This window comes from Platalea leucorodia (genome assembly GCF_965183815.1).
Source record: "Platalea leucorodia genome assembly, chromosome: 15".
Lineage (NCBI taxonomy): Eukaryota > Metazoa > Chordata > Aves > Pelecaniformes > Threskiornithidae > Platalea > Platalea leucorodia.
In genome coordinates this window covers 6218670-6231044 of record NC_138837.1, presented here as the reverse complement: position 1 = coordinate 6231044, position 12375 = coordinate 6218670, and the positions used below count along the sequence as shown (strand labels likewise).

General features: G+C 61.6%; 1 protein-coding gene across 1 annotated transcript in view; it reads left to right on the top strand.

The window, feature by feature from the left end:
• Positions 1-865: 865 nt before the first annotated feature.
• HMCN2 (hemicentin 2) overlaps positions 866-12375 on the top strand; it is a gene marked incomplete at its 5' end in the record, with an annotated part of 37405 nt that continues 25895 nt past the window's right edge. Inside the window, 22 exons of the mRNA XM_082327284.1 lie at positions 866-1100; positions 2008-2078; positions 3123-3281; positions 3532-3654; positions 4461-4632; positions 4978-5084; positions 5275-5395; positions 5492-5755; positions 5923-6067; positions 6351-6472; positions 6569-6841; positions 6949-7090; positions 7701-7828; positions 8088-8201; positions 8357-8506; positions 9216-9410; positions 9786-9881; positions 10262-10386; positions 10666-10810; positions 10957-11069; positions 11332-11488; positions 11698-11860. Of these exons, the coding sequence (XP_082183410.1) occupies positions 866-1100; positions 2008-2078; positions 3123-3281; positions 3532-3654; positions 4461-4632; positions 4978-5084; positions 5275-5395; positions 5492-5755; positions 5923-6067; positions 6351-6472; positions 6569-6841; positions 6949-7090; positions 7701-7828; positions 8088-8201; positions 8357-8506; positions 9216-9410; positions 9786-9881; positions 10262-10386; positions 10666-10810; positions 10957-11069; positions 11332-11488; positions 11698-11860 (3320 nt within the window). The remainder of the gene's footprint in view (positions 1101-2007; positions 2079-3122; positions 3282-3531; positions 3655-4460; positions 4633-4977; positions 5085-5274; positions 5396-5491; positions 5756-5922; positions 6068-6350; positions 6473-6568; positions 6842-6948; positions 7091-7700; positions 7829-8087; positions 8202-8356; positions 8507-9215; positions 9411-9785; positions 9882-10261; positions 10387-10665; positions 10811-10956; positions 11070-11331; positions 11489-11697; positions 11861-12375) is intronic.

The following is a 12375-nucleotide window of genomic DNA, read 5'->3' as shown; positions in this document are numbered from 1 at the left end:
GGGTCCCACCGGGGGGGAGTTGAGCAAGAGCAGAGCATCCCTCCGGAGCGGCCATGAGCTCAGCAATCTGCTTCAAGGGGAGCCAGGAAAAGCTCCGCAGCCCCCGGCCAGCGCTCCGGGCCAAGGGCTGCCTTTCCCGGCCAAGGGCTGCCTTTCCCATCCCTTCTCCTGGCTCTGGCTTTGTCTGAATTTTGTGTGGCTGTTTGCTCCCTGTTCCTAGGGTGGCTGTGCTGGGGAAGACCCCCTGAGCCCCCCAGAGCCCCTTGTCCCCCCCAGCCCCATTGCGGACCCCTGTTCCAGGGAGAGCCCTTTGCCTGGCAGAGGGGTGGTTGATCCCTCGGGGTCCCTTTCGCAGCTGGCTCTCCTCCCCCCCGCCGTGGGTTTGGCAGGGTTTCCCCGCAGGCGCTCAGCTGCGAGCCCCCGTGTCCTCCCCTCACCCCTGGCTCCCCCCGGCAGACCGGGGGCTCTCTGAGCTGGGGGGGGGTCAGGGCCAGGGAGGGGGCCTGGGCAGTGTTTCTGACAATCCTATGGGCTGCAGGACCTGCTTCCCAATCCCCGCATCTCCATCCCGGCTTCCTCCTGCTCCCACCCACCTCCCTGCCGTGCTGCTGGCTCCAAAAGCCCTGTTTTCCCTCCCTCCCTCCCAGAAGTTGAACGCTGGAGGAGCAGGTCTGCAGCTGCCGGCGCCTGGGCGTCCCCCGACTGGGGTCCCTGCTCTGGCCCCACCGCGTGTGGCCCCTTGCACCGTGTCCCCCCTTGCACCCTGTGGCCCTCCCCGGTGCAGGGACGGTGCCCGGGGGCCTGGTGGAAGGAGCGGGGCAAGGACAGACGAGGTGTCCTTGGCTCCCGAAGGTCTTCCCCCACGATGCCACCCCACGGAGGGGTGTTTGTGGGTCTCTGGCTGCTGCTGGCTCCCAGTCTTGCCGAGCCCACCCCTGGCACAGAGGGGGCCACCCTGGCCTTCGTCTTTGATGTCACCGGCTCCATGTATGACGACCTGGTGCAGGTGATGGACGGGGCCTCGCGCATCCTGGAGCGGACGCTCAGCAGGAGCACGAAGCCCATCAGCAACTACGCGCTGGTCCCCTTCCATGACCCAGGTACGGCTGGGACAGGGCGAGGGCACGCGTCCCGCTGGGGACCGGGGCTGCGGGGGCCGGGGTGCGGTTCTGGATGGGTTTGGGGCTGAAGCGTGCACTTCCCAAGTGCCTGCACTGTCCCTTCTCCACCTTTTTAATGCCCCAGTGACCACGGAATGGGGACGCCAGCATGGGATGAGCCACAGCTCAAGGGCACGGTGCTGGGCAGGGGCTCCCATCCCCAAGCCACCCTGCGGGCACGGGGCAAGCCGTTTCTCACTGGATTAATCCTGGTGATGCTGGCACCCGCTTATGGGTGGCTTTTCTACTTCCAGCCTGGCCCAATCTCCCCAGTTTAATCATGGGGAATTTCTGTACAAGACCACAGCGTGCTTTCAGGTTGCCTCAATAAAAGCACCGCTTGCTAAAAGGCTGCAATGCCAGAATTGTTTCTTTCCATCCCAGTCTTTGCCTTGGAATTTTTGTGCACACCCATAAATAGCAGCTGCTCTCCAAAAGAGCACCGACCCCCTACAAGGAGAGCAGGACCGAGGCTTTATTTTCAGCAGAACTACTGAGTTTGAATGAAAATCGTTGGAGCCAGACAGGAAAGGAGACAGAGGCAGTAAATGGATTTCTGCATCGCTTTGCTGGGAGCCTTCCCCAGCAGAAAAGGGTGCTGGGTTTGCAGCTCACCCTGGCCGAGAGCTTCCCCGGGGCAGGCTGTGCCCCTGGGCATGGTGCCGGGTCTGCCCAAATCCACGTCTTGGTGCCGAGTCAGGGTAGATGCTTAACCCCGAGTCTCGCAGGTCCCATAAGGGTGTTTAAGCCCGGGCGGGTGCTTGGGAGCGCCAGCAGCGTGGCACCGGAGGAGGCTGGTGCTGGCGGTCGGGGAGGCTGAGGCGGCAGTGCCGGTGTGTGCTTGCAGAAGTGGGACCTGCCACCCTCACCGCGGACCCCCGGCTCTTCCAGCGGCGCCTGCGGGAGCTCCATGTCCAGGTAGGCGTCCTCAGCCCCGCAGCGCTGCTCCGTGGCTGGCTTGGTGCGTGGTCCGTGGCACTTGGTGGGAAGCCAGGCCCTGCGCTCCTGCACAGTGGTGGGTCCTGGGAGCAATCCCTGCTCCCCTCTGGCCTGGTGTCCCCTGGGAATGTGACGGGGGCTCGGGGCTGAGCTGGGCTTGCTGGGGGCTGACCACACCAGGGTGGGGGCGCAGGGGGTGGGGAGCACTGGTGCTGCGCCCCGGGCAGAGCCCTCTCGCTTCACAGCTCTTGTCCCAAAGCGGGAATGCTTTCCGCAGGAGAGTTTGCACAAACTCTCCATGGAACCAAAAATCTCTTCTTCTAGAAATGCTGTTTGAAAATTGTTCGAGTTTGGGGGGTTTTTTTTGTTTGTTTTTTTTTGTTTGTTTGTTTGGGTTTTTCTGGGGTTTGTTTGTTTGTTTGTTTGTTTGTTTGTTTTTTAAATTATTTCAGCTGCATTCTGCCAGCTGAAATGCTCTCCAGGAGTTTAATCATGCTTTATCCATCCCCGCTTCTGCCCTGCCTCCTGTGCATTGCTAAATCCCTGTGGCATTTCCCTTCGGATGCAGCTGTGTTTTGGCGGGAGGTGTAAAGCTGCGGCTGCAAATTGTTTCACAGCCCTTTGGGGTGCAAAGCCCCATGGAAGCAGGAGCTGGTCCTCGCTGTGCCTCTGCGCGTGCCTGGGGTGGCCGGTCCTGCTGCCGTGTGGGGGTGACAGGCTGGGGTGGGCACGGATGTGCCCGCTAAAGGCATTCGTGGGAAGCCAGCGGCTTCTGTGAGTCTGGATCCCCAAACGCGTGGTTTAATCATTGTTAGCGGTGAGAGAGGGACGGGTCCTTGTGATCCTGCGTGTCCCTGCAGTACCATCACGCTGCTTTGGCTGCGCTCGGGCTGACTCCAGCAAACTGGTGCAATTCCTTGCCATGAGCAGACCCTGGGTGGCATCCCACCGGGAGCCCAGGAGGGAAGGGCTGAGCACTGGGTGGCTCGGTGCCTGTGCCACGTCCCTTGCTATGTGCCACAGGGCGGAGGGGACTGCCCGGAGATGAGTGTGGGAGCCATCAGGCTGGCCGTGGAGGTCTCGCACCCTGGCTCCTTCATCTACGTCTTCTCGGATGCTCGGGCCAAGGACTACGAGCAGCAGGAGGAGCTGCTGCGGCTGCTGCAGCACAAGCAGACCCAGGTGAGCAGCGCTGCCCACCGGCCTCCTGCAACGGCTGGCTTGGGTGGACGCTGCAGCAGCATGACAGCAGCTCCTGGCAATGAGCCGCAGCAATAAAGCCCCCTCCGCTGCCTGTTAGTGGGGTGAATTTTGCATCCCCTGGGCTGGCTTGAGGTACTGGGGGCTGGTGGATGCTGGCTGCATCCTCTCCCTGGGACGGACAGACCCCCCATGGCTGTGTGTGATGCTACGGGGAGCGTTGCTGTGGCAGGTGGTGTTCGTGTTGACGGGGGACTGCGGGGACAGGAGCCACCCCGGGTACCGCGTGTACGAGCGCATCGCGGCCACCAGCTCCGGGCAGATCTTCCACCTGGACAAGCAGCAGGTGACAGAGGTGAGCGGGGAGACCTGCAGGAGCAGGGACGGGGTGACAGAGGCGCATGTGGTCCAGCCTGACTCAGCTGCTCCTAGATTTTCCTGGGGTTAATCCTCATTCCCAAGGCATCTCCAGATTGCTCTGGGAGCCCTGCTTTAGCCTGAAGCCGAAGCGAGGGCTGGAGAAGGCTGGTTGCTTTTGAGCTTGCTGCTGGGCTGCTTGTGTGGTCCTTGGGATGAGCTGACTCACCTGCCCCCACGGAGGGGAGGTGTCTGCTTGGGGCTGAGGCTGAAGCTGGGGTGCTCCGGTGGCCTGGCCACAGGGAGAGGGGCCTCCCTGCCTATTCCCGACCTTGAAGCTCTTGACTGGTGCACTTGTGAGGTCTCAGAGACCTGAGGAAGAGTAAAGTGCTTTTCTGCTCATTACCAAGCAGCATCTCCCAGCAGACTCCTGGCGATGGCCCCCACCCAGCCTCCAGCAGTTGTGTGTTTTAATGGTTTCTATTCCCATGAGCGAGCTGGGGGGGGTAATAACGCGCCTGCTGCGAGCAGTTGAGCAGAAGCCGCTTGGCAATAACAATTACACCAAATTACTCAATTCCTCTTGCACCTGCTCAGAGCAAGGGGGGCTCAGCCAGGGCCATCACCTCCTGCCCGCCCGTCCTTGTGCCATCCTTGTGCTGGCACCCACCAGACCCAGCTGGGGCTGGCCCCTTGCCCGGGTGCTGTTTTGCAGCCGTGCCTGACATTTTGACCCAGTGCAATACAGCCCCGCTCCCGAAATGGAGGGGGGATTTGGGTTAATCCTCCCCCATGTGCCCCCAGGTGCTGAAGTGGGTGGAAGAGGCCATCCAGGCCTCCAAAGTCCACTTACTGTCCACGGACCACGAGGACGGCGGGGAGCACACGTGGCCCATCCCCTTCGACCCTAGCCTGAAGGAGGTCACCATCTCCCTGAGTGGCCCTGCCCCAGGGATCGAGGTCCGGGACCCAGCAGGTAGGAGCCCAGGGCAGGGGGTGATGCTTTGCCTCCCGGAGAACCCTCAGGTCAGGACAGACAGGAGGCTGCAGGCATGGGAACTACCAAATACTGTGCTGAAATCTTAAATAAAAAAGCAATGATCTGCCAAGCCCTCATTGAGCATCAAGTGCATCTGCTCTACTCCCCTCCTGGGTTGGCTTTGCCTCTGGTTTTAGGAGGGTTTTCTCTGCTGCCCCGGCTGTGAGAGCTGTGTGATGGGCTCTGCACCGCGGTGAGCCCTGAGAACGGGCCCCTGGCCAGCTGCAGGGACCAGGGGATGGACCCAGGTTGCCCATCCCAGAGGTTCACTTGATGTTGCAGGAAAGGTCCTTGAGAAAGGCCAAGGTCTGAAGGAACTGCTCAGCATCCCCAACTCGGCCATGGTGGTGGCCGTGGAGCCCCACGAGCCAGGGATGTGGTCGGTCACGGTAGGCTGGTGGCAGACCCCGCACGTTGTCCCCTACCCGTCCCCTGATGGATATTTAGCCGGCTAGGTGCGGGCTTTCCCCCATCCACCTCCAGCCAGACAGAGGACGTGTGAGCAGGCTGGAAGGGACTGGCTGCCCTTCCCCATTGCCTTCCCCTGCCCTCGGCATGCACCTCTTGCTCCGCTTCCAGACTCAGAGCAGCGGTCGCCACTCGCTGAGGATCATGGGTATCAGCAACATTAATTTTCAAGCCAGCTTCTCCACCCAGCCGGACTTTGACGCCGGCCAGCCCGGGGACCGGCCGGTGCAGGGTGAGGCTGGTGCTGCCTGGGGGGCACGGGTGCTGTGTCTGGGCTTCTTGCAGCTGGGAACATGGCTGGGTTGTTTTTTCCCTTCCCTCCTTCCAGGTCTGCCCATCTCCGTGGTGGTGAACTGCACGGGTCTGAAGTTGCCTGGACGCTTGCAGGAGATTGAGCTCTTCAACACCTCCGGCCATGCCCTACTCTCGCTGCCTGTGCGGCCCCTCTCCAACACCTCCTCAGGGCAGCTCTGGGTGGGCTCGCCACTCCGTGTCCCCCCGGGTGACTTTCTGCTGAAGGTGAAGGGTGAAGATGCTCAGGGCCACCCCCTGCACCGCCTCTCCGGGGTCACCTACACCAGCGTGGTCCCTGGTGAGTGGTCTCCACGCTCCCCAAGGGTGCTGAGAAGGGAACAGAGGCTCCAGCACAGCCTCTGCTTTGGTTTCTGCTTGGGTATTTTTTTTATCCTGCTTCCCAGTGCAGCTCTTGGTGAGCTCCCAAGTAGCGTTGTATGTGTGCGTGTCCCCAACTACTCCCAGGTCTACCCAAAGTGAACATCTCCAGCAAGATCCAGGCTTATAACCGTGAGCCACAGCTTATCTTCTGCTCCGCACGGAGCGAGGTCCCTTTCCGCCTGCAGCTCAGCCGGGGTAGGATGAAGCTTGGGGAAGAGCGGCTTTTCAGGTGAGCCTCTGGTTTGGCCCAGTGGGCTCCATGATGGACCCATGTGGGCAGCAGCAGCCCCCTGAGCTGTGCCGGCCGGGGGGATGCTGTGTGTTGGCTGGGTGCCTGCAAGTTCTGAGCATCCCAAGGCAGCAGAGGAAAATCCCAAGGGATGTGTCTGGGGTGGGTGGGGGTGCACCCCTTTGCCTGACTCTGATGGAAAAAAGTCCCAGGGATTTGGAGCAGGGCAGTGGCATGGCAGCCCCAGGGTGGGGGTGACACTGTATTCTCTCGCTTTTCGTAGGAGTTTGGGGAACATCAGCTGGTTGATCCCTGCGGTGTCCAAGAGTGACGAAGGGTTTTACGAGTGCACAGCCACAAGCAAGCTCGGGGCGACGCGGGCTCGCGCCTACGTCTCTGTTTCAGGTGGGGAGTGCTCGTGTGCCAAGCCTCGGTGCCTGCAGGTCTCCAGGTCTGTGTCTGGGCACGGGCTCATTTCACCCCGGTGTGCTGTGTTTGCAGAGCCACCGCCACGTCTCATACCCCCGGGCAACATCACTGTTTCGCCGGGCCAAGACGTGGTCATGTCCTGCCCGGTTCTGGGCAATGTGCCCTACAACCTGACGTGGAGCTGGGACGGGAAGGCGGCACAGCCAGAGGACGGCCGGACCAGGCTGCTGCAGAACCGCTCACTGGAGATCAGCCGCGTGCAGCCAGGGGACGGGGGCCTGTACGAGTGCGTGGCACGCAGCGCCCACGGCACCGCCACCGCCTCCCTCTGGCTCTTTGTCCAGGGTAAGCTCTGCCCCGCGTGGGACCCTGGCCTGGGTGACGCCTTGCCCCGTGGGCAGGCGGGCAGCGGATGGCACCCAGGGGCCGAGCCCTTCTCCAACTCTGTGCAGAGGCGCCGTGGGTGAAGGTCGACGCCAGCCCCCAGCGTATCAGCAGGGGCCAGGAGCTGCGGCTGAACTGCACGGCCGGGGGCCACCCCCCGCCCCACACTGCCTGGAAGCGCTGGGGCTGGGCACTGGAGCAGGACGAGAGGTAACCTGTGGGGACCTAGGTGCCTTCATCCTCCCTGTCCTGCTGGGGTTGGTGTTCCCCTTGCAGGAATGCACGGGCTGAGGGAGGGGGGCTTGGGGTGCCCGTAGCTCTGGAGAGAGGAAAGCTTTGCAATATCCCCAACCCGTCCACCTGAGATGGCTGGCATGCTGCTAGCCTTAACTTCATATATTTATTTTTAAGCCATTCTGCCTTATCCAGGTCACCATCCGCACCAATGGGCACTTGAGGTGCTTTGCACACATGGTGTGCACTCAAAATACTCCTTGTGCTTCCCCTTAATTTCTTCTGCTTTTTGGCTTCCACCTCCCTTTCTGTGTCAGGCTGTGAGTGCTGGAGTGGACTTCGGGGAAGGTTTTTTTACTTTGGAGATGAAAAAGCCCAATTCTCAATGCTTTTCCCTGCTTCAAAGCAATGTCCTTCTCTGCAGCAGCGGGTGTAGCTGGCTTTCAGTACTAACCCACATCTATCGAACGCCCAGCGCTTACCACGTGTGCGGGATGGTCTTAAGCCCACTCACTTATTTCATCGCATTTTTCACCAGCTCCATTTTCACTGAGCTCGTTTTTCCCTCTCTCCCCGTTTGCCGCAGGGTTTTCACGGATGCTCAGGGCACCCTGCACATCAGGGCTGTCATCCCAGAGGATGCAGGGAATTACAGCTGCTACGCCAGCAGCGCGCTGGGCTGGGACGAGCAAGTCGTCACCCTGGAGTTCACCGGTACCCGCTCCCCGCTGGCTGGCAGCATCCCAGGAAGGGCCCGGGCTCAGAGCTGCCGCAGGAGGGATTTATTATCCCTCCTTGCTGTGCCTTGGCCGCTGGCTGGGACCTTGCGGCATGCGAGCTATGGGATGGGGCTGTCTGTGATGGAGGGTGTTGGGGGGCAGCTCCCGGGGCTCCGGGGTCCCCCTCGGGGTGAATGGCACCACGAACAGTGCTGCAGGGAGTCACTGAAGCCATCTCTCTCCCCGTGGTGCAGAGCCTCCCGCCATCCTGGCGGTGACGCCCAGCCTGAAGGCGCTGGTGGGAGAAGATGTGACCCTGGAGTGCTGGGTTTCGGGGGTGCCCCCACCCCACATTGCGTGGTACAAAGGTGAGACTGGAATGGACGTGTGGAGCAAACCTCCTCCGCGCACCGGGGACCCTCTGCCACCCTGCGGGGACATCACATGTGGGGTCCCCTGGACCGACGGTGGGAGGGACCCGCAGAGGCTCTCGGGGTGCTGACACGGGGGTGTCTCGGGGCAGGCGAGCAGGCGGTGGTGGCATTCCCACCCGGCACCCAGCGTGCCGTCCTGCGGCTGCAGGCGGTGCGGGAGGAGGATGCGGGGCGGTATGTCTGCGAGGCTCTCGGCGAGGCCGGCGTCGCCTTCGATGGCACCGTGCTGGACGTGGGGGGTAAGTGTCTGCCTCTCCTTTTGGGTCCCACCGAGCACTCAAGCCTGTCTCCACCGCCCTCCCTCCCGGCTCAGCTCCTGCTTGCTGCTTCCCAAGGCTCCTCTTGCCCCCAGCTCCTGGGTTTCCCAGTGCAGGGGTGTCGGTGCTTGGTAAAAACAGGCTGAAGCCTGATGGGATTTCCAAGGGTCAGGAGGAGGAAAGAAGCTCAAGGAGTGGTAGAAGACGGGTGCAGATGCTATTGCATGGGACACAACGGCTTGGGGCAAGACTGGGGATGCAAAATGCAATTAGTGGGATTAGGTGGAGGTTGGGGGCTGGCTTCTCTGTGTCTGAAAATCCAGGTACCCCAAGCGATGCTCAGGGCTGCCCACTGGAGGCAGAAGGGATGGAAGAGCCTGGGGAGGAGGGAGAAGGAGGTTCTGAGTTGGGGGCAGTAAGGCTTGAAGCAGTTAAAGGTGGAAAAGTGCAAGAGGTTTTGCTGAGCCAGGGGGGTGCTGAGTGTGACTGGAAGGGATGGAAACTGCAACGGCTATAACAGCTTTGGAAAAACACCAAACGCTTTAAGTCAATCTCGTAACTTTTCAGGGCACCTGGCTCGTGGGTTTTGCAGCCCTGTCCCTTCTCTGGGCTCGGCTGTGCGCAGAGCCTGCTATGGGGAAGCCGGGGTGTCGGACCTGCCTGAGCCCCTTCTCCGCTGCTCTCTCTCCAGCTGCCCCTCACTTCCCCGAGCCCCTGGGGGACGTGGCGGTCGAGGTCGGGGAGAGCGTGAGCCTGCTGTGCCATGTCGAGGGCTCTCCCCCGCCACGGATTGCCTGGTCCCGGCAGGACGGGAAGCCTGTGAAGGGCTGGCATGGGCCGCATGGTGTTTCCAGCCAGCTGGAGGCTGCCGAGCTCCTCATCGACAGTAAGAGAGCTGAGTGTGCAAGCGTGCGTTGGCATGGCGGAGAGCGTGTGTGGGCATCCTGCCCGGGTGCGTGCTTACACAGTGTCACCCTCGGGTGCTCTCCCCCTCCTGCTGCAGGCTGGTGTCCCAGCAGTGGGATTAGCCCCCATGCCCACTCTTTTTGCAGTAGTAAAGCATTGATATAGTGGGTTTATTTGCACTTTTTACTCATGCAAGCTTCGCTGTGCTGTAACACCTGCAAGCCTCCAGTGCTGCAGGGCCTCTCCCTCCTCGGAGGCAACGGCAGGGCAGCGGAGGGTGGTGTCACCCCGTCCTGGAGCTTGCTTGGGGCTCTCCAGCCCTTCCAGGCTCAGGCTTCTCCCCACCATTCTCCAGGCACCTCACTGGATGACCAAGCCGTCTACATCTGCGAAGCCCAGAACGAGTTTGGGAAAATCCAAGCAGAGGTCAAGCTCACGGTCACGGGACACGGTTTGCTTTCATGTGCTTTTGTTGGTGTACTGATCCCAGTTGGTGTATTGATCCCGCTGCCGCCCCGGTGGTGAGCGAGTGGCAGAGCTGCGCAGCCACGTCTGCTCCCAAGCCGGTCGTGGTAAATGCTCAGCAAACCCGGCCCAGCCCCGGGTTTGGATAATGCCCTTCCACCTCTTTGGCTTAATGCACTGACACACGCTTGAACCCAAACTCTAAACGAATATCCCCAAATTCTTGGGGGAGCTGAGTGTCAGACACGGCCTATGCCGAGCCAAAGTCTGAACCTTGGAAGACAGGCAATCCAGATCTGTTTCCTGAGTGTCCCTGGCCAGTTTAACTCCAATTAATATTGTTTCCCTTTCCCCTCTTTCAAGCAGCCCCAGAAATAGCTCTTGCATCCCCTGTGGTCCGCGCACTCCCAGGCCAGCCCGTGTCGCTGCCCTGCGTGATCCTGGCTGGGAGGCCGTTCCCAGTCCGCCGCTGGCTGAAGGACGGGCAGCCGGTGAGGCTTCCGTGCCCGCCAGGATGGTGGGTGGGTGGGCAGCCACCAGCATGGCCCTGCGGTGGGGGCTTTGCTGCAGGACGGGTGCCCCAACCTCCCGGGGCCAAAGCTGCTGGTAGAAGATGTCAGCGGAGCCTTTGGGTTGGGAGGGTAATGTGGGTTCGTCACTGCATCAGGATGTTCCTACTGCTCAAGCACTGGTTTCTTTCAATGACGCAGTGATATGGTGATGTTTGACCCCACTGTCTGTTTTGCTTTCTGCTCTCCGCCTGTGCCCAGGTAGCCCCGAGCGGCCACTACTCCATCCGGGCTGACGGGAGCCTGCACGTGGACCAGGCATCGCAGGGGGATGCGGGGAGGTATACCTGCGAGGTGACCAACGCCCTCGGCTCGCACAGGCAGGACATGTCCCTGGTCATCCATGGTGAGGGAGTGGCAGGGCGATGGGCGTCCCTGCGCTGCGGTGAACGGGGCCCGGTGCCCTCCACGCTTCTTAAGCTGCAAAGCACCGCTCTCTTTGGTTGACATGGCCATGGCCACAGAGGCTGAGGTGCTTCTCTTTCTTCCCAGTTCCTCCCAGGATTGAGCTTGGCCCTGTCCTCATCACTGCCACCGAGGGAGCAGCCATCGCTCTGCGGTGCAATGCCACTGGCGTGCCCCCCCCTACTGTCACCTGGGCAAAGGTAGGTGACAGGGATGGGCAGGCTGCCATCCCGCTGTCAGCCGGGCTATGGGTCACTCTTGGGTGTGGGCTAATGTGTTTGGAGGGGACGTAGCTCACCAGCGTGGCTGTGGCTGCCCAGGGAGGTGGCACCAAGTGCCATGGGAAGCCAGGACCAGGAGGTAGCTTGCTCTGATGGGTCTATAGCCCTCTTCTTACCCTTGGGATGCTCAACTCGTGGGAGTCTCTGCTGTCTTCCTTCCTCCCTTCCCTTTCCTCTGCAGGGCACAGAGCCCATCTCGCTGAGCCCGCGCTACCACCTTGACCCCGATGGGACCCTCCTGATCCCTTCGCCCTCCCCTGAGGATGCTGGGACCTACTTCTGCACAGCTACCAACGCGGCAGGCTTCTCCAGCCGGGAGATGCAGCTCTCTGTCAGCAGTGAGTGCCCAGGACTGGCCCTGGCGCCAGCCCCTCGTAAAGTGGCTCCAGAGGGTGGCTGGCAGGGAGAGCATCACCCGGGGACTCTCCTAGCTTCCTTGGGCCACCTAGCCAGGTGCCAGATGGGTTTGCAGGATGGGAAGAGCAGCAGTGAGGGCTGTGGGGCACCTGAAGTGTTCCTGCACCAGCTGTGCTCCCTCTTCACCCAGCAAAGCCCAGGATCAGCGTGAATGGATCACCGGCATCGGACCCCATAACCATCCTGGCTGTGCTTGGGCAGGAGACCACCCTGCCCTGTGAGGCTGAAGGCTATCCCCCTCCCTTGGTGGTGTGGACCCGGGAGTCCCAGCCGCTGCCTCTCGCCACCACGAGGTAAGCAGAGTTGTGGGTGCTGGGGCCATGATCTCTTGGGATTGTGTGTCTCCCCAGAGGGATGTCGGGTCTATGAAGGGACTCGGCTGCTTTGTAGGGAGATGCAAAGGGCATCCCTGGCATCGAGTGGCCAATGCTCAGTGCTCTGGCAGGAGCCAAGGCAGCCGAGCAGTACGGCATTAGCTCTGCTCTTCAAGGAGAGCAGAGCAAGAACCACCAGGCGCTTTTTCCATCATACAAACATCTGCTGGGATGGAGCAGCTGCTCCCGGCCCTTTGCGTGCCTGCCCTGATCACAGGGCTGGAGTTGGGAAGGGAAGGCGGCTCCAGCGCAGCTCCTCGGCCCCGCTCGCCCGTCCGCCTTCATGCACATTCCTGCCTGGTGCCGTCACGGTGCAGGAGGCGGCGAGGCCAAGGACGCGCCTGGGGATGGCAGATCCCTGCGGGAGGTGTTGGACTGAAGCTTGACGCTGCTCCGCGCCCAGGTGGCTGCAGGGCACTGAGGAGGAGGAGTTT